Below are 25,965 nucleotides of genomic sequence, written 5' to 3' on the forward strand. Positions count from 1 at the left end.
AAAGGTAGACGTGTTCTGACGCGGTGCTACACGATACCGGCGAAGGGGGAAGTCAACCGGGAATGTTTTCCCGGTTCCGGACCTGTGTCAGACAGATGTCCGAAGGTGGAATGTTCCATGTTCAGATAGTTAGAGGCATCTGACAGGTAAACGGACAGCGTATACGGATTCGTTGGATTTTTCTGAGCAACTTTCATGTAGAAAACATTTTCATCGGAGTTACGGTTTAATTACTATGAATTTCTAAAGGTTTAAACAGTTTCTGGAATTAAATAAATTATCAGAAAAGAAATACTACATCAGCATGACATCACTCTGACGTCAGCATTTTTTAACAGGACGGCTGACCAGGTCAAACTGACCAGTGGGTCCCACCTGTCATAGACAGTGGACTAACAGAAGTTTAAATTTAACTAAACTGAGGCTAATTAGAAGCTGGGCCCCACACGTTAGTGACTGATTAGGTTTAACTAATTAAGTTTATTTTTAAAAACGTTTCACTAACCTAATTAGGGGTGTGGGCCCCATTAGTCAGTGGCTGGGGAATAGTACCCTGCGTTGACCGTGGTCAACACGATCAAACAGAGGCGCAGGGGCCCACTGTCAGCGGCACTGGGCGGGACCCACCTGCGCCAGGTCAGCGTGGCGGCCGGAGCAACACCGGCGGCCATTTCCTGCGGCGGCCCGACTCGGGATCTACCGGAAAATGGCCATAGGCCATCATTTTGGACGTGGATGGCCGCGTTCGAACGCGCACGAGACGGCGCATCCAGCGGTGGCACTAGCACGACCGGAGATGGACTCAAATGACGGCGGCGAGCAGCTAGGCGGACGCCGGAGTTCGGTCGTCGTCGGGTTCGGAGTTACGGTGCGCTAAACGAGCAGCGTGAGGCGTCTACAGCGTCTACACCATGCAGCGAATGCAGCGGGGGCACGCACGGGGCCAAAAGGTCACCGCGGCCATGCCGGCAACGAGCTCGCGCGGCAGTGGGTTCGGCCGTAGCGGTAGGGGGGCTAGAGGGCGCACGAGAGGGAACAGAGAAATGGAAGAGGAATAGGGGCTCACCTTGCGGCACGCACGGTGGCCCTAGGAGGTTTAGTAGCAGCAGAGATGGCGCCGGAGACGAAGAAGATCGATGGCAGTCGGAGATGGGGACGAGGACGAATGGCGGCTGCGGTGCTTTCCGGTTCCAGCGGAGGGTGCTAGTCGAAGGAGTCGACCCCGGCAGAGCTCACCGACAGGGTCAGAGGGCGCGGGGCCGCCGGTGGCCGCGACAACGACGGAGGGCGGCGGCGACTGCGCTCGGAGGTGGACGGGGAACGAGGGGGGAAGCGAGGAGGAATCTGGTGGGGAGAGGGAGAGGCAGAGCGGGGCAAGTGGTGAGGTGAGTGGGAGAGGCGCCTGAGGTGTCGCCCTTATCCCCTCGGGGCAGCGCCGGCGAGGTGGGTTCGGTGGCGACCGCGCCCTGTAGCGGCGCGCGACTGAGCAACAGGAAGGGGGGTGCGGTGCGGGGAGCTGGGCCGACTGGGCCGACCAGGCTGGTTGAGGTCCAGGGGGACAGGGGGGTTAGGTGGGCCCGTCAGCGCAATGGGCTAAGGCCCATGGAGGCAGGGGGCTTCTCCTTCTTCTTTTTCTCCTTGCTTTCCCTTTTTCTTTTTTAAAGATTTTCTATTTTAGCTATTTTAGGCCACTTAGACATTTTGCAAAAATGTTGGTTCATCACCAATATTACCAGAAGAATATGTTCCACATGATGAACATTTTAGTTTTCTTGTCTGAGCATTTTTGAATTTCACACATAAATTCAAATTGAATTCAACTGGAATTTGAAATGGAATGTTGATCAAAGTGACCAAGCACTGTTATAGCAAAATGATTAGCTTGATCTCAGGGATTACTGTAACATCATTACACCGGGGTGTTACAACTCTCCTCCTCTAAAAGAAATTCTTGTCCCGATAATTAAGAGGTAGAAGGGAACAGGTCGGGGTATTCAGCACAGAGGTTATCCTCGCGTTCCCAAGTGGCTTCATCTTTAGAATGATTTGACCATTGCACCTTGAGGAACTTGGTAACCTTCTGGCGTGTTCGATGTTTAGCTTCTTCAAGAATGCAGATCGGGTGCTCTTTGTATGTGAGATCATCTTGCACTTCAATCAGCTGCCCACAAGGAGGTGGCGCGCCCCCCCATGGGGAGTCCGAATTGGACAAGGGGAGGGGACGCGCCCCCCTTTCCTTCTCCGTCTCCCTCTCCTTCCCCCTTTCCCCCTCTCAAAGAAGGAAGGGGGAGGGGCGAATAGGACTAGGAGTCCAAGTGGGATTCCCCCCGCTTGGCGTACCCCCTAGGCAGGCTCCCTCCCTCTCCCTCCTTTATATACGGGGGTAGGGTGGCACCCCAAAACACATCAATAGTTTCTTAGCCGTGTGCGGTGCCCCCTCCACCATTTACTCCTCCGGTCATATTGTCGTAGTGCTTAGGCGAAGCCCTGCACGGATCACATCACCATTACCGTCACCACAACGTCGTGCTGACGAAACTCTCCCTCGACACTTTGTTGGATCAAGAGTTCGAGGGACGTCATCGAGATGAACGTGTTTTGAACTCGGAGGTGCCGTACGTTTGGTACTTGATCGGTTGGATCGCGAAGACGTTCGACTACATCAACCGCGTTAAACTAATGCTTCCGCTTTCGGTCTACGAGGGTACGTGGACACACTCTCCCCCTCTCGTTGCTATGCATCTCCTAGATAGATCTTGCGTTATCGTAGGAATTTTTTTGAAATTACATGCTATGTTCCCCAACAGTGGTATCAGAGCCAGGTCTATGCGTAGATGATATGCACGAGTAGAACACAAAGAGTTGTGGTCAATCATAGTCATACTGCTTACCACCATCGTCTTATTTTGATTCGGCGGTATTGTTGGATGAAGCGGCCCGGACCAACCTTACATGACCACGTTCATGAGACCGGTTCCACCGACAGACATGCAATTAGTTTTGCATAAAGGTGGCTGGCGGGTGTCTGTTTCTCCAACTTTAGTTGAATCGAATTTGACTACGGCCGGTCTTTGTTGAAGGTTAAAACAACACACTTGATGAAACATCGTTGTGGTTTTGATGCGTAGGTAAGAACGGTTCTTACTAGAAGCCCATAGCAGCCACGTAAAACTTGCAACAACAAAGCAGAGGACGTCTAACTTGTTTTTGCAGGGCATGTTCTGATGTGATATGGTCAAGACATGATGTGATACACGTTATTGTATGACATGATTAGGTTTTGTATAAGTTATCGGCAACTGGCAGGAGCCTTATGGTTGTCGCTTTATTGTATGAAATGTAATCGCCATGTAATTGCTTTACTTTATCACTATGCGTTAGCGATAGTTGTAGAAGCAATAGTTGGCGAGACGAGAACGACACTACGATGGAGATCAAGGTGTCAAGACGGTGACAATGGAGATCATGACGGTGCTTTGGAGATGGATATCAAAGGCACAAGATTATGATGGCCATATCATGTCACATTGTTCGACGTGATTTTGTATCAAAGAAGAGAGGTTATTTAGTTTTGGTAGTATTAAAAAAATCATGAATGGCGTGGCTAATTTTTTTTTTATTGTAGAAGATTTTTCTTAAGTGCAGGATACAAAGAAGAATATATGTGCATACAAGGGTCTGGAGCATGCATGCATGCATGCCTATCTTCATACGTGGTGCATGGCAAAAGCAAAAGGAGTGCCTACGTACTACAAGCATGCATTGAAGACCAGGTATAGCAGCAACGTGCACCTCTTTGCCTGTACGCGGCGGTCGCCACGACTGGCACGTACAGCTACGTACAAATGCCCGTATGCTGGCCGGCAAGCGCGCGTACATACTTGAATAGTCGTATAATCAACAAAAAGAATGAAATGGTGAGCCTTCTAGACGGTCAGTGAGTCACACGTTTGGCAATCGAATCGGCCCACCTGCCGGCCACTTGGGTAGGAAATTTTGTACCTTGTTTTGCAGGAGTGGGCGTCAAGAAGATCAGCCGATGGATAAACATACGAAGCAAGATCAACACGTTGCCATCCATATCCCTTCCAAGGAAATCGGCAACGGCCGAACGGCTGCTGCGCGTCACGCAACGCCTACCCCCTCCTGCCTATAAATACACTCACGCAGGGCCAGAGATGGGGAGGCACACATCCATCCACCACGCAGCACTTCCTTCATCCATCACGCTGAAATGCAGAAGCACCCAGAGGCTAGCAAGAGAGAAGATCTGAAGCCCGGCGAGACGGAAGAAGTTCTCTCACGCGGCGCCGGATTGCCGGCCGGACAAAGGACACAGGCATCGACGCCGGCGTACACGGAGAGGAGGAAGCCGGCGTACGCCCATCTGCGAGCAAGTGACCTCGGCGGCAACAACATGAACGCTCGACTCACGTTCCCGGAAGGTAGTACTTTGATCTAACTTACCACTTCTTTTCTTGCTCCCCCATATACAGAATGCATATACAGGGGAACTACACAAACGATGCTGAACTGCCGAAGAGGAGGTTGCCGTGATTGGATCGGGCCGCCGCCCGAGATAGAGCCACCGGCGCCGTGGAAAACGATGACATGGAGGCCGACAACACCGGGGTCTCCATCACCGCTCACTCCACTTCATCACGATGGTGCCGCGGGACACGACGACATGGAGCACGCCACGATGCCGCCCACTGTAGATGTCGTCAAGCCGGCCACATGGAGGTCGGCGGAGCGGAGATCGCCACCACCACTCGCGCCCACTTCACGATGGTGTTGCGAAAGATGACGACAGGGAGCACGCCACGACGTCGCCCACCAACGACGTTGTCGAGCTGATGCCATGCACATTGATGGCATAGAGCTCGCCGGAGGGATGCCTTTTGAGACGGAGATCCAGAGTTCGTCGGCACGCCCTTCGCCCACTTCATCGAGTCGGTGACATAGAAGACGAAGCCGCGGAGCCCGCCTGGACGCAGACCGTCGATCACTTCATCAAGACGGCGTCGACGACGACCACGACACGGAACTCGACATCATGCAGCCCGTCGTCTACTTTGTCACACCGGAGGGTTGCCGTTCATGACGGCGACCCGGAGCCCGCCATCACACACCGGTCATCAACCTTAGCATGGAGGACGACGCGTCGCCGGAGCTCATCTTCACCAAGCCCGCGCTATGGACGCACACGCCACCGAGGCCGGTGTCACGGAGGTCGACACCACGGTGGCCACCCCACTCATCACCGCTCGATGAGGCCGACGCGTCGCCGGAGCTCATCTTCACCAAGCCCGCGCTATGGACGCTGACGCCATCGAGGTCGGTGTCATGGAGGTCGACGCCATGGTGGTCGCCCCCACTCATCACCGCTCGATGAGGACAACGCCTCGCCGGATCTCATCTTCACCAAGCCCGCGCTATGGGCGGCAACAACATGAACGCTTGACTCACGTTCCCGGAAGGTAGTACTTTGATCTAACTTACCACTTCTTTTCTTGCTCCCCCATATACAGAATGCATATACAGGGGAACTACACAAACGATGCTGAACTGCCGAAGAGGAGGTTGCCGTGATCGGATCGGGCCGCCGCCCGAGATAGAGCCACCGGCGCCGTGGAAAATGATGACATGGAGGCCGACAACACCAGGGTCTCCATCACCGCTCACTCCACTTCATCACGATGGTGCCGCGGGACACGACGACATGGAGCACGCCACGATGCCGCCCACTGTCGATGTCGTCAAGCCGGCCACATGGAGGTCGGTGGCGTGGAGATCGCCACCCCCACTCGCGCCCACTTCATCACGATGGTGTCGCAAAAGATGACGACAGGGAGCACGCCCCGACGTCGCCCACCAACGACGTTGTCGAGCTGGTGCCATGCACATTGATGGCATAGAGCTCGCCGGAGGGATGCCTTTTGAGACGGAGATCCAAAGTTCGTCGGCACGCCCTTCGCCCACTTCATCGAGCCGGTGACATAGAAGACGAAGCCACGGAGCCCGCCTGGACGCAGACCGTCGATCACTTCATCAAGACGGCGTCGACGACGAGCACGACACGGAACTCGACATCGTGCTGCCCGTCGTCTACACACTGGAGGGTTGACGTTTATGACGGCGACCGGGAGCCCGCCATCACACACCGGTCATCAACCTTAGCATGGAGGACGACGCGTCGCCGGAGCTCATCTTCACCAAGCCCGTGCTATGGACGCTGACGCCACCGAGGTCGGTGTCACGGAGGTCGACGCCATGGTGGCCACCCCACTCATCACCGCTCGATGAGGACGACGCGTCGCCGGAGCTCATCTTCACCAAGCCCGCGCTATGGACGCTGACGCCATCGAGGTCGGTGTCACGGAGGTCAACGCCACGTTGGTCGCCCCCACTCATCACCACTCGATGAGGACGACGCGTCGCCGGAGCTCATCTTCACCAAGCCGCGCTATGGGTGCTGACACCATCGAGGTCGGTGTCACGGAGGTCGACGCCACGGTGGTCACCCCCACTCATCACCGCTCGATGAGGACGGCGCGTCGCCGGAGTTCATCTTCACCATGCATGCCCACGCCAAGGTGGCCGCCCCCACTCATCATCACTCGACGAGGATGCCGGTTAGCCAGTCATGGTGCTCCCCACTGGATTCTTCACCAAGCCAGCTCTATGGAGGCCAACGGCACACAAGTCACCATCACCACTCACGTCCACCTTGTCAGGATGGTGTGGTCGACAGAGAGTTCGCCGAGACGCCGCCCACCGCCGACGCCGCCAAACCGGTGCCATGGAGGTGAACGCCATGGAGATCGCCATCATCACCGCGACCGCTTCGTCGCGACGGTACCGTGGAGGACGCTGACACGGGTCGTGCCGAGACGCCGCCACGATCGATGTCGTCAAGCTTGCGCTATGGAGGTCGATGGCACGGAGGTCACCATCACCGCTTGAGTCCACTTCACCGTGATGGTATCATAGAAGACGACGACACTATGCTCAATATTGCACGAGATGATGAATACTTCGTCGCATCGGAGAGATGCCATTCGAGACCTCGACGCCGCGAATATTACCGTCACACACACTTCGCCCACTTCATCGAGCCGGTGACATGGAGTACGAAGCCACTGAGCCGGCCGGGACGCCGCCTGCCAATGATTTCGTCAAGTCGGCGCCAATCACAAGGAGCTCCTTCACCACCCCGCTACGGCACCGGCATCGTGCCTCTTCTTCATCATGCCCGGACTCAATGGTGCCTTGGTGATGTTGTCACCAGAGCCTAACCGAACATCGCGACGTGGTCTACACATGAAGAATAGCCTCTAGTATATACCCGTGTGCGTACAAGGCCCATGTTCAAGACAGGAAGACAGGTGGCCGGATGGCTTATCACCGCGTGCAGTGACCGGCGCGACATCCGAGATATCGCTACGCTAGCTCTCCTCTCTTTGTCGTTGAAGCCAATTACACGTGCTCCGTAGTACAGAGGAATGAAGCAAGGAATACAGGCGCAATCAACAGACAAAGCATGTGCACATGCATGCGCCATGCACGTATCTTCTAGCCGGCTGATGGCGAGAAGGTTGCCACCCGAAGACGACGCCGACGATGCTTGTCAGCATACCGATCTACTTCATCATGCTCGGTGTCGCCGAAGATGGAGACACGCAGCTCCCCACCTTCTGCTTGTTGTCCACTCCGCCTCACTGCACACTTTGAAGATGAAGATGTAGAACACGGCGACGTCCACTCGGCGCCCGGACGCGAAGCGAAGGCCGGGGTCCCACACCAGGATGCCACGAGAAAGATGGCCTCCTACCCCCGTGTCGCTGCTACCCGCGCCACACTCATTCGGAGGCCGGAGCCGAGCAAGTTGGCGCCGCCCGAGGACAAGGCGCGGCTGCATGGCGACCCGCTCCTCTATGATCTCGTGAGACGATGCCTTGACTACGCCGACTGCCGTGGACCCGGCGTCAGGTCGGGACGAGGCGTCGACTACACAGGCCGTGCTGGCATGAGCAACGCGACGGTCATCACCGGTGCTGGTCTCCACCGACAATTACTCCCGCAAGACACGTAGCCCCTTGCACACCCTGAGAAGCTACTAGTCATCGAGATGTCCGAGCCGAGCGAGATCCATGCTACCCCAACAACAACTCCTCCAATGCCGCCAAGAACGACGAGGCATGACGGTGAGGGCAAGCGCGGCCACCGCAAAGGCCACGCTACTTGCGGCGCGTGTACCGACGAGGACACGGGCTCTGCCGCCGCCCACACACACATCACCATCATCATGCATGGAGAACACGAAGCAAAGAAGACGAAGACGACCACACAGCTAAATCGGAGGTATCCCGCGGAGCAACCCGCGGGAGTAATTAACCGGGAGCCTTCCGAGGCCCCGGGAACCAGGAGATCACACAATCACCACAGCCAGCTTGGCCGTGCTAGTAGGCCACGGAGCGCACCTATTTTATGGGATATTGTAATTTTATTTCTCCAATGAGATTAATGAAATACATGTTCCTGTATCTCTTTTTTTCTTTGTGTACTACGGTACACTCGCACGCCCGCATACTCAGTTTTCTTTCCCCGGCGTCTGAGAGAAACACACTCCCTTCTCCCTTCTCCCCGGAGTTTTAGATGTTTTTCTCGTGTCAAACAAATTGGCACGCCCAGTGGGACCTGGTTCTCCTCCCATCTTTGCTGTGCAATAATGGTCGTCGAATTCGTCTTCAAGTCTTCTCCAACAATATGAGATGGCGCCAATCCTTGGGTGCAATTTTAATTTGCGTCATCATCGTTTGGAATTGGAGGCCAAATTCGTGTCCATGAGATGTTGCTATTGTCTGGAGCATTCGTTGCTCCAAGGGCATGAAGTGACGTCTATAAATGAAGGCGGATCTGTCGAGCAGGGGGCACACTCTTGCCCAAGTTCCTTGCTAAAAGACATAGTCGCCGCCAACAATTAAGAGGCTTGGTGACTTGTGGATGCGTGCAAAGCACTCTTTATTGGTCCGCACGGTCGATGAGAAGGCGGTACTATGCCTGGCTCAGCAGACACGCCGGCGGCGGCAATGCCATGCTGCAAGAGGCGTCACAATGCAATTTTTTCCCCTCTGCTTTAATCTTCTTTCTTGTAGAAGCGCATATGCATCCAGAGGAAGTTCGTCTACATGGGCATCGGTTTGCATCTGGCGGAGACTCTCTGATGGTGGGCACCCAGCCAGGAGGAGACTTCACCCGAAGCCTGTGGTGGCAGCGTCGAGGAAGATGCGCCGACAAAGGCTAGGTCATAGCGGCACCACCCCGGTGGTGGTGCGGACTACGTCCGAGCTTGAAGATTGCACCAATTACGGCGATCGGTGGAACTCGCGTGAAGGGCAACTCACCCAGATGGCCTACGGATGAAGATAGTGAAGCACAATACGTACAAATGTGTGGCCATGCATGTGTACGCAAGCTACATGAACAAACTCCATTGGCCACATGCTGGTCGTGTGGGCAAGCCGAGTGCACCGAAGGATGTGGGCATCAAGGAGAAGGCGCCCATGGCGGTGGCGGCCTCGACACGCAGAGGAGCCTTGACAAGGGGAGCCTCGTACTTGGGGCACTTGCACCCAATGCAGCCGTGGATGACGCGGCGGCGACTGCAGCTCGATGGACGTACCACGACATCGACAGACATCTGCCGGAGAGTTCGCCGGTGGCATCTTCTTCCATGTACGCTTCCACGACGATGGTGGTAGGCTATCGGCAAGTAGTTTGGCGCCAACTCCACCTCGGCGATGACATTAGAGGGGCTGCTGGCGTACAGCGTGGCGCCATCTACACCACCACAACAATGTCGAAGCTGCCAGCGTGCAGCCCGGCGCCATCTTCTCTTCCTTGAACCATCGACGACGCCCCGAGCCAGACCACATCCACGCGGTGATCAAGTGTAGTTGTCCACAAGCAAGAAGGAGAAGGCCGACATCTAAGGCTGCACCATATCCTCTATCCGCGATGAGGGAAGAGCAAATTCATGACGTCCATCTTCATGGAGATGCCTTCACGTGTCTTCTCTCTTTCTCTTTGTCTTCCTCTTATTTCAGCGTATCTACTGGCCGGACGAACACTCGGGAGCGGCAGCACAGGGTGCGCCCCAGGGGGCAACACACAGTCAGGTCGAGACGCGCCCGCAGTGGCAGCGTTGAGGAGATCGCAAAGACGTGGCCATGGAGATGGCATGCTCGCCGAGCAACCCAGGAGGCCACGACTACATGCACGGATGGAGGCCGCAGGCACCGCGTCGTGGAGTACCATGCGCCTGGCTCACTCGTAGCTGGGATGGCTGCAGATGGCGCCGGCGTCCACTGGCAACCACGCACTCGGTGCAATTGTAGCCGGGACGACCACGGATGGCACACCGTCATCCGCGACGACGACGGACGTCCGCCGGCGAGCCCGGCGAAGCCTTCTTTCATATAGGCTGCCACACGACTTGATCAACTCAACATCCATCTTCGTCAATTGCAATCATCACGCTATTACTTTTCTCGTTTCATCTCTCATTTTAGCGAGGAGAGACCCAGGTGGAGACGTGCCCACGACGGCAGTGTCGAGGAGGAAAGGGAGCCGCAGAAGAGGCCCTCGCACTTGGTGCACTTGCACCCAAGGCATCCGTGGACAACGCGCCGGTGATTGCAACTCCATGGACGTGCCACGACATCAACGGACGGCCACCGGAGAGCTCGCCGGGGGTGTCTTCTTCCATGTATGCTTCCATGATGACAGCGGCAAGGCTGCAGGCAAGTAGCTCGGCACCAACTCCACCTCGGCGATGACATCGGAGGGGCTGCTGGCGCTCCATCTACACCGCCGTGACAATGTCGGAGCTGCTGGCCTGCAGCCCGACGCCATCTTCACCATGCCGGTGTGCGGCCCGGCGCCATCTACACCACTCACGATCATGTTGGAGCCGTCGCCATGGACCTCCGGCTCGACCAGGAAGACTGCTTCATCGATAGGATGTCAACCCCTGCATCGGCTTCTCACCCGGCGAGGGAGCTAACTACCTCGACCACGCCGGTGCCATCACCATCAATCTTCGGCTAGGCAAGGAAGGCTGCTTCATCGAAACAACATCGACACCTTCATCGACTTCACATCCGCTCGAGGGTCATGACTACCTCGACACGCCGCCTTGTACCTACATGGACATAACTTTGACATCTTCATCAACTTCTCATCCGGCAAGGACGCTGCCACCTCGGTGCACGGCACCTACACCGACATGGGATCGCCAACTTCATCAACTCTTCATCTGGCGAGGACACAGTCTATAGGGTCTCTACCGAACGCCTACATGATTTCGTCATCTTCACTGGCTTATCACTCGGTGAGGATACCGACTGCATCGACACGCCGCCATTCTTCCACACCAACCACCTACACCAAGCGGAGGTTGTCCAGCTTCGATGATGCGAAGCCACTTCACCGACATGTCTTTCTCCGATGAAGCAACCCATATCTTGCCGGGCTCCGACGAGGCGAAGGCAAGACACCCAGTCCGACACCGACGAGGTGGACACCACCAGGCCGGGCAACGACGAGGCGAAGGCCACCCATCTGTCTGAGCCGACGAGGCTAGACATCTTCATCATCGGATAGCGACAAGCCGGAGGGATACATCTAAGCATTGCCGGAGCGACGGACGTACCGCTCCACCCTTCTATGTCACCACATCATCACCAACCTTCCTGATGAGGAAGTCTTCACCGTCGACCTTGACGCACCATGGGAGCTCTACTTTGATGGCGCCTCCCGCACGGACACAGACGCTGATAGATCCCCAAGACGAATGGCAGGCGCAAGTTTGGTGTTCAAGACGCCGCGAGGAGGGGTGATGTATCACTCATTTTCCCTCCTCAAAGAAGAATGCTCAAATAATGAAGTGGAGTATGAGGCGCTCATCTTCGGCCTTCTCCTGGCGCTCTCCATGGATGTCCGTTCTTTACGGGCCTTTGGTGACTCCGAGCTCATTGTTCGTCAAGTCAACGACATCTACGAGGTGCGCAAGTCTGAATTGGTGTCGTACTACACTGCGGCCTGGAACCTCATGGAAAAATTTCATCATGTTGAAGTTCTCCATATCCTGCGAAGCAGAAATGCGCCTGCTGATGCCTTGGCAAAACTAGCGGCAGCATTGGTGCTCCCAGATAATAAAACCATGCAGGTAAATGTTGAAGAAAGGTGGCTCCTCCCAGCTATTCTGGAGCTTATCTCGGTGGAGTACGAAGTCAACACCATCATGACGACCGCCATGGTGGAAGACGAGTGGCTGCAACCCTTCCTCGACTACTTCAAGCATGGCAGTCTCCCCGACGACCCCGTCGCGAGACGCCAACTACAACAATGACTCCCCTTTTATCTTTATGAAGCAGGTGTCCTATACAGGCGGTCTCATCGGCAGGAGGTCCTACTTCGGTGCGTCAATCGAGGTGAAGCCGAGAAGATCCTCCGGGAGATGCACCATGGAGTCTGCGGCGGGCACCAAGGAGGAGCTAAGATGTATCATAGCATACGTCTTGCAGGATACTACTAGCCCGACGTCATGGCGGACTGCCTTCGGGTGGCCAGCTCGTGCCACAACTATCAAGTACATGGCGACTTCAAGCACCAGCCGCCGGTCCCGCTTCACCCTACGGTTCCCTCTTGGCCATTTTGACGCCTGGGGAATCGACGTCATCGGCCTCATTGACCCTCCGTCATCCGGGGGGCATCGTTTCATCCTCGCCGCAAGGGACAACTTCTCCAAATGGGTGGAAGCTGTTCCACTACGGGAGGTGAAGAGCGACAACATCATCAAGTTCCTAGAGCGAAATATCATATATCGCTTTGGGATTCCACACCGCATCACCTCCAACAATACGAAGGCATTCAAGTCCAATAAGATGTACAAGTTCATGGAGAAGTACAAGATCAAGTGGAACTACTCCACCGGCTACTACCCTCAAGCCAATGGGGTGATCGAAGCCTTCAACAAGACGCTAGGCAAGATACTCAAGAAGACGGTGACAAGACACAAGAGAGACTGGCATGATCGTCTCCTCGAGTCCTTATGGGCGTACCGCGTTACAGTCCGTACCCCGACACAGGCTACTCCCTTTTCTCTCGTTTATGGGAGTGAAGCCGTTGTGACGCCCCCGATTTGACCGTACACTAATCATGCACGCAAATGTGTACGATCAAGATCAGGGACTCACGGGAAGATATCACAACACAACTCTACAACAAAAATAAGTCATACAAGCATCATAATACAAGCCATGGGCCTCGAGGGCTCGAATACAAGTTCTCGATCACAGACGAGTCAGCGGAAGCAACAATATCTGAGTACAGACATAAGTTAAACAAGTTTGCCTTAAGAAGGCTAGCACAAACTGGGATACGGATCGAACGAGGCGCAGGCCTCCTGCCTGGGATCCTCCTAACTACTCCTGGTCGTCGTCAGCGGGCTGCACGTAGTAGTAGGCACCTCCAGTGTCGTAGGTGTTGTCGTCGACGGTGGCGTCTGGCTCCTGGACTCCAGCATCTGGTTGTGACAACCAGATAGAAAAGAAAGGGGGAAAAGAGGGAGAGAAGCAACCGTGAGTACTCATCCAAAGTACTCGCAAGCAAGGAGCTACACTACATATGCATGGGTATATGTGTAAAGGGGCATATCAGTGGACTGAACTGCAGAATGCCAGAATAAAAGGGGGATAGCTAGTCCTGTCGAAGACTACGCTTCCGGCCATCTCCATCTTGCAGCATGTAGAAGAGAGTAGATTGAAGTCCTCCAAGTAGCATCGCATAGCATAATCCTACCCGGCGATCCCCTCCTCGTCGCCCTGTTAGAGAGCGATCACCGGGTTGTATCTGGCACTTGGAAGGGTGTATTTTATTCAGTATCCAGTTCTAGTTGTCATAAGGTCAAGGTACAACTCCGGGTCGTCCTTTTACCGAGGGACACGGCTATTCGAATAGATAAACTTCCCTGCAGGGGTGCACCACATAACCCAACACGCTCGATCCCATTTGGCCGGACACACTTTTCTGGGTCATGCCCGGCCTCGTAAGATCAACGCGTCGCAGCCCCACCTAAGCACAACAGAGCGGTCAGCACGCCGGTCTAATCCTAAGCGCGCAGGGGTCTGGGCCCATCGCCCTATGCACACCTGCACGTTGCGTACGCGGCCGGAAGCAGACCTAGCCTAGTGGCGTTCCAGTCCAATCCGGCGCGCGCCACTCAGTCGCTGACGTCAAGAAGGCTTCGGCTGATACCACGACGCCGGGATACCCATAACTACTCCCGCGTAGATGGTTAGTGCGTATAGACCAAATGGCCAGACTCAGATCAAATACCAAGATCTCGTTAAGCGTGTTAAGTAACCGCGAACGCTGACCAGGGCCAGGCCCACCTCTCACCTAGGCGGTCTCAACCTGCCCTGTCGCTCCGCCACAAAGATCCACTTGCGGGTACTCCTACGAGCCGACCCGACTTTAGTCATCACATGTGTCATGTATGTAGTATATAAGTATATACCCGTGATCACCGCCCAGGTGATCACGGCCCGATAGTATAGCACAGCAGACGGACAAGAATGTAGGGCCACTGATGGAAATCTAGCATCCTATACTAAGCATGTAGGATTGCAGGTAAAGGTATCAACAGTAGTAGCAAGGATAGGCTATGCATCATGATAGGATATCGAAAAGCAGTAACATGCTACACTACTCTAATGCAAGCAGTATAGAGAAGAATAGGCGATATCTGGTGATCAAGGGGGGGGCTTGCCTGGTTGCTCTGGCAAGTAGGAGGAGTCGTCAACTCCGTAGTCGAACTGGGCAGCAGCAGTGTCGGTCTCGTAGTCTACCGGAGAGAAGAGGGGGAAGAAACAGTAAATACAATGCAAACATAAGCATGACGATGCGTGACATGACAATGAGCGGTGCTAGGTGTGCCCTAACGCGACAGTAGGTGGTACCGGCGAAGGAGGGGAACATCCGGGAAGTATTCCCGATGTTTCGCGTTTTCGGACAGACGGACCGGAGGGGGAAAGTTGCTAGTTCGATAGGTTAGGGAGGTGTGGTGGACGAACGGACTGCGTATTCGGATTCGTCTCGTCGTTCTGAGCAACTTTCATATAGAAAACATTTTCATCCGAGTTACGGTTTAAAAGATATGAATTTTCAAAGTTTATTTGAATTTCTGGAATTATTTGAATTAAGCAAAAATGAATTATGACGTCAGCATGAGGCAATGCTGACGTCAGCAGGTCAACAGAGCGACTGACCAGGTCAAACTGACCAGTGGGCCCCACCTGTCATAGACAGTGGGCTAACAGAAGATTAAAGTAATTAATTTTTAGTTAATTAACTACTGGGCCCACCTGTCAGTGAGTGATTAGATTAATTAATTAGTTTTAATTATAAAAAACATTTTTATTTTCGCTTTTTTTTTAATTTTGCGGCGGGGCCCGCATGTCAGTGGCTGGGCCTGCCCAGTCAGCACGTTGACTGGGTTGACCCAGTCAACGGGGCCCGCTGGCAGTGGCCCTGGGGTGGCCCCAGGCCAGCCACGTCGGCGGCCGGCGCCGGAGCGACTCCGGCGACCAAAACAGCGGCGGCCCCTCGCCGGAGTTGGCCGGAATCGCGCTACGGGGCTCGGGGAGGAGCGGGGCTAGGCCCATTCGAAAGAGCTCGCAGCGCCGCATCCAGTGGTGGCCGGGGCTTCGCCGGACTTGGCCGGAATCAGCGCCGGCGAGCGGCGGCGCGCACGGGTGCCCGACGGAAACGAGGCTACGGCGGGCTATCGAGCAAGCGGAAGGGCTGGGGGGCATCTACGCGAGGTGGGGAGTGCAACGGGCTTGAGCCCGTGACCAAAAGGTCACCGGAGCCTTGCCGGCGGCGAGCTCCGCGGCGCGGCGTTCGGGCGCGCGTGGGGAAGCAGCTAGGGGGGCACGCGAGAGAGAAAGGACAGGGGAGGAGGGGGAGATGCTCACCGCGCGGCACACGGAGGCCGGTGAGAGGCTTAGGAGCAGCAGGTCGGCGCCGGGGAAGAAGGGGGTCGCCGGCGTCCGAAGTTGAAGACGAGCCCGGGGAGGTCATTGCAGGGGCTCCGGTCTCCAACGGGCTGCACCAGACGAAGCAGCGGGCGACGACGGTCCTTGGAGACACCTTGGGGCGGCGAGGTGGGTACGGTGGCCGTGTGAACGACACTGAACGGCGGCGACCGCGTCGGGCGTGGGGAAGGAAGGAGCGGCGCGGATCTGGGGGGGAGAAGAGAGAGGCGCAGAGGCCGAGAGGAGAGCGGGGGCGAGTGGGAGAGAGGCCCGAGGAGGCGGGGGTGCTGGCGCCCTTATCCTCCCCGTCGCCGGCGAGGTGGTGCGGCGGGGACTGCCCCTGTTCCGACCCCGGTCGGGGGAACAGGGAAGGGGGGCGAGTGGGAGAGGTGGGCTGGGCCGGGGGTTGGCCCAGTTGGGCCAGGGGTGTTGTGGGGGGGGGGCCTTCTCCTTTTTCTTTTTCTTTGTGTGTGTTCTTTTGCATTTTCTTTTTATTTGTTTATTTTCTTTTCTGTTTTATTTCATTTAAAAGTATTTAGGTATTTTATAAAAATGTGTTTTCTCCACCATAATTACCAGTGTATTATTTGGCACCCACCGAACATTTTTGTTTAAATTTTTGAAAACTTTTATTTTCCACTTTAATTTTAATTGAAGTTTGAATTAGGAGTTTGAAAAGAAATGTGATTCCAATGTGATCATGCCCTGTTTAGCAACATGATTATCTTAATCACAGAGAGTTACTGTAGCATGATCCTCAGGGTGTTACAAATCTCCTCCGAGATTTAAGAGGGAAGTAAAGGGGGAAGGTTCGGGTTACGAAATTCTAGGGAGCGTTCTTGGTCTTGGTTGTTCTTCTCGAAGAGGTTGATCCATTACATTGATGTCTTCATTCTGCTGTTTCAGGTCATCATGATAAAGTTGTCGTCCTTTCTTCGGGAACTCCATCGTACTTACGACAGAGTAAGGGGGTATTCTGGAAGAACGGACTTCTGCAGGGTTTACTATCTGGTCAATATCATCGGCGAAAGTGGCGGAAAGTATCTCTCGAACTAAACCTTAAGAAAAGCCGAGAGCAAGTAAGAAAGTACCATGAGAAGTTTCAAACGGGTAGGCAATCGTTCGAAGCCTGAAACAAAGTGTGAAAGGGGTTCAAAGCACTCGGAATAAGTATTATGTCTGATGCCAGTATAGATCAGTAGGACGATGGTCCGTGAATTACATACGAGGCCACGCGCGATGAATAAATTTGGGAACAGGGGGTGCACAAGAGAGTCAGGTTTCGATCCTGTGGAACTGTGGGTTATGGGCCCACCATGTGGGTTAAAAGTAGGAAGGGCGGTGACATCTTGCACGATCATGATAGCAAGTCATGGCAGAGGGTAGCCTGTCAGTTATATGTCAGCAACATCGTCGGTACCAAGGGCGAGGGACGAAGAGAACCATTTTCCTGCTCGTTGAAACGAGGCGGACCATTAGGCAAAGTTCTCGTCCATCGGTGGTTACCGAAATGTCACCAACAATAATAACAGGGTCTTACTGACAGAGTTGTACACCGAGGTGTTTGCATAAGCAGGAGAATATTACTGCTTAGATCATATAGATCACCAGAAAGGTTAAACCAAACAATGGAAAGGAAAATATGATTATCAGATTAAACAGAAGAATGGAAAGGAAAATGTGTTTAAATACATATTTCAAGGGTATATCCTTCCCAAGGGTAAGCAGAGCATGATATCCATGACATGATATAATGTAGAAAACTCTTTAGGTACTGGAGAGAATTTTCATGACATTACCCATACAACGGTGTTTGGATAATTGTGCAGGAAACATTTAGCATTGTGCTTCAAATGTTCCCGTTGAAAATCAGAGTACCATAGACATGCTTCGAGATAGCATTGACATGGTCAACAGGTGAAGATCAGACTTTGGAAACAAAAAGGATCCATCAGGAACAACTTATAGAATAAGTCTTACAATTTCCTCATGGAAGAATAGCTAACCTTGCTAAAAGGGAAAACTTATAACAATAGGTCCTCCCGCCAGGTGTGCTGGGTATCATCACCTTACCGGGTCATAAATAGGCCAATTTTATAACTCTTGGAAATATGTTTCAACCATCATATCTGACCGAGATTCAGATCTGATTGGTGTCAGGATAACTCAGACTCAGGATGCCTGAGAAGAAAGGTGCAACACAAATTGTCGAAACGACATCGGAGATTCTCGGGAGATGAACTATGGAAGCGAGTTCTGGACAAGGGTTCAACATTACATCAAGGAGAGGTGAGGAGGTGACTGATTGACTCAGCGACAATCCATCGAGATTTCCAAAAGATGGATTTCCATCACTATGTGAACAAGGAGATAACATGAGCTAGATCGAATGACTTAATGATGTATGCTGGAGGAAAACATACACAGTTAAACATTGGTTGAAATGTGCACCCGAAATATGGGCTAGGTAGTACAATCAATGTCCAAATGATGATTCATTAAGCCATAGGCGTAGAATGAAACTATAGACCAATAACTTCAAAGCGATAGGGTTGCTAGGAGTTTAGAATTTACACATCACAGACCATTGGTCGGTATTCCTTTTAGAAACAACACGGGGACCAAGAAAGAATGGTGATGGGGAGAAGTATCACTGTACCAAGATGTCATACGAGGTGGTGAAATTCTTACGACATACTTGACATAAAAGATGGTAATACTCCAAGGTAGAACATATCATAAGCTAGATAGCAAGGAAATCAAGGTACAACACCAAACACGAACAAGTTTGTGTTGAATGGAAGGCGATAAAATGGTCGAAGATAAAACAAATCATCGAGGGCAAGGATGGTATTTCTCATCCAGAATTCGATAGATATCTTGGAAGAGCTCAGAATGTTGATGATGTTCACGACACATTTGTAGCGAGAATTTATGAAGAGGTAATCGATCGGCGATGACATCAAGTCAAAGGAATGATGAAGCGAAAAGTTATTGGAACCAGGGGTACGACACAAACTCGAAATCAAGCTTGCTGTTCAAGGCGAAATGATATGACGAGGAAAATCGACGTAAGCTTAGCTCAGCGTCGAAGGTGGTGCTCCGGGAATAAAGACCAGGTAGCACAGTTAAAATCAGCACGATAATAACATAGCCGAGCAGGCTAGGGATGACGTGATCGAGTACGAACTCGTAAACAAGGGAGATTATTAAGAGTTGTTTAACCATGATGCGGACTCGATTCAGTTATCGATGTCCTTGAGTGTTTAATAACTCGGAGCCCGTGAAAAATTGGAATCCATGAGAATGTAATACTTGATGGAGAACTCATAAGAAGTTATGCAGTTCCGTGATAATCTCGAGATACCAGGGGGTAATACTCGACGACAAACCAAAGTAGAGGTTGGACTGGGGTATTGCTCTTACAGAAGACAAGTGCTTAAACTTGTACGAGAAATGGTATTTAAAGGAGAACATGGTCGGAACGACGTCCACGGATACCAGATGAACTTATTACAAGGGGACAATTATTTTAACAGAAGCTTCCATGATAAGGTATACATCGTGTCCATGGGCATGAACACAAAGTTCAAGGTCGACTCCCACTTCTTCAATGCATAACCTTTCATTCACTTCTCGCGTTCGATGTAGTTGTATGGTAGAAAATTATCTGGTAAAATACCAGAAGGGTATGGCTTGTGAAAACCTTCGGGTTCATACGGTTTTTAGGGAAGGTATAGGTTCAACCCATCAAGGCATCTTAGGAACATATACCACAAACTTCGGAGTAAATATTACAAGCTCGAAAGAAGAGCATTGTGCAAAAACAGATGATACAATTTACCAAAGGCATTATATACCCATGGAAAGGCTCACAAGGTTATTCATTATGAAGGACACTGTCGGATAAAATCCAACAAAGGAACCGATGGTCCACAAGGGATCTGATGTGAGCATCGGTACTCAACCAGAGGAAGAAGAATGTAAGGAGATCTGATTATAGAAACAACTGACTAACTCAAAGTCCAAATGCAAAGGAATTATGATTTCCAAATCAGGGGGTCAGAAGCAACGCTCTGATCAAGGATGGATAAGTTGAGTAGGCTTAGGGGTACCATCGATGGCAATTTGATAGGTCGAGATCCAGCTCACGTTTAGAATGGCGTCTGAGCCGGAAGAATGAATTCTAGAATATGATTGAGGTTTGCGAGCATTCGCAACAAATTGAATCAACAGACTCAAAATGATAATGACAAGAGATGCCATTAAGATTACGAGAATTTTGGGATTAACCATAATGCAAGCAAACAAGAATTTCAAGAGCAATAGGCTCCTGAGGATTTTCGGAAGATCGAATAGTATTTGAAGACTATTGTGGAATACTTGAAACAACTGGGGATGACCGGATACTCGGTAAGTGCGAGAATTAACCGTAGGAGTATTCAGGTGACAAAGAACAGCAAGGCAGTAAGCTCAAAGGATTCTCGGAACAACAGAGAGAATTTCGGGGTATCTTGTAATAACAAGATCAACTGGGAAACATTGTATGAATGGCGAGTATACGTGGTTATCCATAGGAGTTCATCGATGAAAGAGAATTGCAAAAGCAATGAACACAAGTTCTCGGGTTATCAGCGGAGAGTATCTTCAGGGTCTTCACGTGCAGCAGACGATCATCAGTAATAAAGGGCTCTCCGGGTGAAAGTGATAACGAGATCCTAATGTTAGATTTAGTAAAATTCACTTAACCCGGATAGGAGAGAGATCAGAGTCCCAGAGTATAGACAAGGAGTAAAAGATCCTAATACCACCCAATGGCGACGTGGGCCCGTAAGACACACAGCCATGTTAGTAAAAGTTTTTGCAATGTCTAGACTCGACTTTGGCCAAGGAGTTGGAAAGGGGGATTCCTACAGGCAGTCGGCTCTGATACCAACTTGTGACGCCCCCGATTTGACCGTACACTAATCATGCACGCAAATATGTACGATCAAGATCAGGGACTCACGGGAAGATATCACAACACAACTCTACAACAAAAATAAGTCATACAAGCATCATAATACAAGCCATGGGCCTCGAGGGCTCGAATACAAGTTCTCGATCACAGACGAGTCAGCGGAAGCAACAATATCTGAGTACAGACATAAGTTAAACAAGTTTGCCTTAAGAAGGCTAGCACAAACTGGGATACGGATCGAACGAGGCGCAGGCCTCCTGCCTGGGATCCTCCTAACTACTCCTGGTCGTCGTCAGCGGGCTGCACGTAGTAGTAGGCACCTCCAGTGTCGTAGGTGTTGTCGTCGACGGTGGCGTCTGGCTCCTGGACTCCAGCATCTGGTTGTGACAACCAGATAGAAAAGAAAGGGGGAAAAGAGGGAGAGAAGCAACCGTGAGTACTCATCCAAAGTACTCGCAAGCAAGGAGCTACACTACATATGCATGGGTATATGTGTAAAGGGGCATATCAGTGGACTGAACTGCAGAATGCCAGAATAAAAGGGGGATAGCTAGTCCTGTCGAAGACTACGCTTCCGGCCATCTCCATCTTGCAGCATGTAGAAGAGAGTAGATTGAAGTCCTCCAAGTAGCATCGCATAGCATAATCCTACCCGGCGATCCCCTCCTCGTCGCCCTGTTAGAGAGCGATCACCGGGTTGTATCTGGCACTTGGAAGGGTGTATTTTATTCAGTATCCAGTTCTAGTTGTCATAAGGTCAAGGTACAACTCCGGGTCGTCCTTTTACCGAGGGACACGGCTATTCGAATAGATAAACTTCCCTGCAGGGGTGCACCACATAACCCAACACGCTCGATCCCATTTGGCCGGACACACTTTTCTGGGTCATGCCCGGCCTCGTAAGATCAACGCGTCGCAGCCCCACCTAAGCACAACAGAGCGGTCAGCACGCCGGTCTAATCCTAAGCGCGCAGGGGTCTGGGCCCATCGCCCTATGCACACCTGCACGTTGCGTACGCGGCCGGAAGCAGACCTAGCCTAGTGGCGTTCCAGTCCAATCCGGCGCGCGCCACTCAGTCGCTGACGTCAAGAAGGCTTCGGCTGATACCACGACGCCGGGATACCCATAACTACTCCCGCGTAGATGGTTAGTGCGTATAGACCAAATGGCCAGACTCAGATCAAATACCAAGATCTCGTTAAGCGTGTTAAGTAACCGCGAACGCCGACCAGGGCCAGGCCCACCTCTCACCTAGGCGGTCTCAACCTGCCCTGTCGCTCCGCCACAAAGATCCACTTGCGGGTACTCCTACGAGCCGACCCGACTTTAGTCATCACATGTGTCATGTATGTAGTATATAAGTATATACCCGTGATCACCGCCCAGGTGATCACGGCCCGATAGTATAGCACAGCAGACGGACAAGAATGTAGGGCCACTGATGGAAATCTAGCATCCTATACTAAGCATGTAGGATTGCAGGTAAAGGTATCAACAGTAGTAGCAAGGATAGGCTATGCATCAGGATAGGATATCGAAAAGCAGTAACATGCTACACTACTCTAATGCAAGCAGTATAGAGAAGAATAGGCGATATCTGGTGATCAAGGGGGGGGGGCTTGCCTGGTTGCTCTGGCAAGTAGGAGGGGTCGTCAACTCCGTAGTCGAACTGGGCAGCAGCAGTGTCGGTCTCGTAGTCTACCGGAGAGAAGAGGGGGAAGAAACAGTAAATACAATGCAAACATAAGCATGACGATGCGTAACATGACAATGAGCGGTGCTAGGTGTGCCCTAACGCGACAGTAGGTGGTACCGGCAAAGGGGGTGAACATCCGGGAAGTATTCCCGATGTTTCGCGTTTTCGGACAGACGGACCGGAGGGGGAAAGTTGCTAGTTCGATAGGTTAGGGAGGTGTGGTGGACGAACGGACTGCGTATTCGGATTCGTCTCGTCGTTCTGAGCAACTTTCATATAGAAAACATTTTCATCCGAGTTACGGTTTAAAAGATATGAATTTTCAAAGTTTATTTGAATTTCTGGAATTATTTGAATTAAGCAAAAATGAATTATGACGTCAGCATGAGGCAATGCTGACGTCAGCAGGTCAACAGAGCGACTGACCAGGTCAAACTGACCAGTGGGCCCCACCTGTCATAGACAGTGGGCTAACAGAAGATTAAACTAATTAATTTTTAGTTAATTAACTACTGGGCCCACCTGTCAGTGAGTGATTAGATTAATTAATTTGTTTTAATTATAAAAAACATTTTTTTTCTCTTTTTTTAATTTTGCGGCGGGGCCCGCATGTTAGTGGCTGGGCCTGCCCAGTCAGCACGTTGACTGGGTTGACCCAGTCAACGGGGCCTGCGGGGCCCGCTGGCAGTGGCCCTGGGGTGGCCCCAGGCCAGCCACGTCGGCGGCCGGTGCCGGAGCGACTCGGGCGACCAAAACAGCGGCGGCCCCTCGCCGGAGTTGGCCGGAATCGCGCTACGGGGCTCGGGGAGGAGCGGGGCTAGGCCCATTCGAAAGAGCTCGCAGCGCCGCATCCAGTGGTGGCCGGGGCTTCGCCGGACTTGGCCGGAATCGGCGCCGGCGAGCGGCGGAGGCGGCGGCACGCACGGGTGCCCGACGGAAACGAGGCTACGGCGGGCTATCGCGCAAGCGAAGGGGCTGGGGGGCATCTACGCGAGGTGGGGAGTGCAACGGGCTTGAGCCCGTGACCAAAAGGTCACCGGAGCCTTGCCGGCGGCGAGCTCCGCGGCGCGGCGTTCGGGCGCGCGTGGGGAAGCAGCTAGGGGGGCGCGCGAGAGAGAAAGGATAGGGGAGGAGGGGGAGAGGCTCACCGCGCGGCACACGGAGGCCGGTGAGAGGCTTAGGAGCAGCAGGTCGGCGCCGGGGAAGAAGGGGGTCGCCGGCGTCCGAAGTTGAAGACGAGCTCGGGGAGGTCGTTGCAGGGGCTCCGGTCTCCAACGGCCTGCACCAGACGAAGCAGCGGGCGACGGCGGTCCTTGGAGACACCTTGGGGCGGCGAGGTGGGTACGGTGGCCGTGTGAACAACGGTGAACGGCGGCGACCGCGTCGGGCGTGGGGAAGGAAGGAGCGGCGCGGATCTGGGGGGGGAGAAGAGAGAGGCGCAGAGGCCGAGAGGAGAGCGGGGGCGAGTGGGAGAGAGGCCCGAGGAGGCGGGGGTGCTGGCGCCCTTATCCTCCCAGTCGCCGGCGAGGTGGTGCGGCGGGGACTGCCCCTGTTCCGACCCCGGTCGGGGGAACAGGGAAGGGGGGCGAGTGGGAGAGGTGGGCTGGGCCCGGGGTCGGCCCAGTTGGGCCAGGGGTGCTGTGGGGGGGGCCTTCTCCTTTTTCTTTTTCTTTGTGTGTGTTCTTTTGCATTTTCTTTTTATTTGTTTATTTTCTTTTCTGTTTTATTTCATTTAAAAGTATTTAGGTATTTTATAAAAATGTGTTTTCTCCACCATAATTACCAGTGTATTATTTGGCACCCACCGAACATTTTTGTTTAAATTTTTGAAAACTTTTATTTTCCACTTTAATTTTAATTGAAGTTTGAATTAGGAGTTTGAAAAGAAATGTGATTCCAATGTGATCATGCCCTGTTTAGCAACATGATTAGCTTAATCACAGAGAGTTACTGTAGCATGATCCTCAGGGTGTTACAGCCGTACTGCCATTGGAAGTCCAGCTACCCTCTTTACGGGTGGCTCTCCAGGAAGGACTCACCCAAGATGAACAGGTACAACTTTGTTTCCAGGAGCTTAACGCCCTTGAAGAGGAGCGACTTCATGCCCTGCAAAACCTGGAGCTCTACGGCCAGAACATGGTGAGAGCCTATGACAAGCTCGTCAAGCAGCGCGTATTCCGGAAGGGCGAGTTGGTCCTCGTGCTCCGTCGACCCATCGTCATCACGCACAAGACGAAGGGGAAGTTCGAGCCAAAGTGGGAATGACCATATGTCGTCGAGCAAGTCTACGACGGGGGTGCATACCAGCTGGTTGATTCCCAGGGAGTTCGGCCTATGCCTCCAATCAACGGAAGGTTCCTTAAAAAATATTTTTCTTAAAATGTTGCCTCTTTCGTTGCCTTTCAATTTTTTTTCCTTGGGAGACCCTTTTTCAGTGGGCTATCGGATCCATGATGCACTCTTCGTTGCATGTTGTGGATATTTTCTTGGTCTCCCCAATTTTAACGGACTCAATCCAACAAAAAAACTGGCTTTCCCCCACCACATCATGTTGTTGATTGAAGTTTCGGCTACCCTAGGACTGGTCGGAGGGTGGCACAATGTGTCAAGTTGCAGGCAGAGCGACTCCTACACCCACAATGCACGACACGTATCAGGCGTATGCTTTCGGAGGCAGCGGAGACGATTACTTGGGCACTTCTGAGCGCCAAGACCCCGCGCCCTTCATGTTTCCTGTCATGCTTCATGTTCGCAGAGGCTCGCATCCTAGGGGAGACTATAGGAAAAGATTCATGGTGGCTACCTGGCCCAATGCAAGTTGGTTCGGTGCCTAGCCACATATAACCCTGGGATACGCCACCAAAAAGCTCCAGATAAAATGCCAGAGGGTTTCCTTAGTCCACAGAGGTGAACAGGTGCCTTCCAAGTTCTCAAGGTGGGTCTTTGAGAAGTCATGGAAGAAGAAGAAGTGCAAGCAGGATCCACAAAAAGTTCAAGCATGTTCACGAAGTCTGCGGCCAATCCATCAGCCCGTGCAAGCAATCCATGATAAAAAATCCTAAAGCTCCAAGAAGCAATCAAAATAATCCAAGAATACAAGAAGCAGTCAAGTTATCCCAGCCAGTAAGAGACCCACTGGAATGAAGGCGGAAGGTAGCTGCTCACCACCCCTCAATAAGGCATGAAGGAAAAATCGCCAAGCTAT

The 25,965-nt window shown here is 52.7% G+C and overlaps 1 protein-coding gene across 1 annotated transcript; it reads left to right on the forward strand.

Moving 5' to 3' along the window:
* The first annotated feature begins 12,530 nt into the window (after positions 1-12,530).
* LOC141042728 (uncharacterized) lies at positions 12,531-25,025 on the forward strand. Its single transcript, XM_073511606.1, has 2 exons — positions 12,531-13,070; positions 24,789-25,025. The coding sequence occupies exons 1-2, from the start codon at positions 12,531-12,533 to the stop codon at positions 25,023-25,025; spliced, it is 777 nt and encodes a 258-aa protein (XP_073367707.1).
* Positions 25,026-25,965: the final 940 nt, after the last annotated feature.

The sequence above is a fragment of the Aegilops tauschii genome, chromosome 3, assembly GCF_002575655.3.
Source record: "Aegilops tauschii subsp. strangulata cultivar AL8/78 chromosome 3, Aet v6.0, whole genome shotgun sequence".
In the NCBI taxonomy this organism is placed as follows: domain Eukaryota; kingdom Viridiplantae; phylum Streptophyta; class Magnoliopsida; order Poales; family Poaceae; genus Aegilops; species Aegilops tauschii.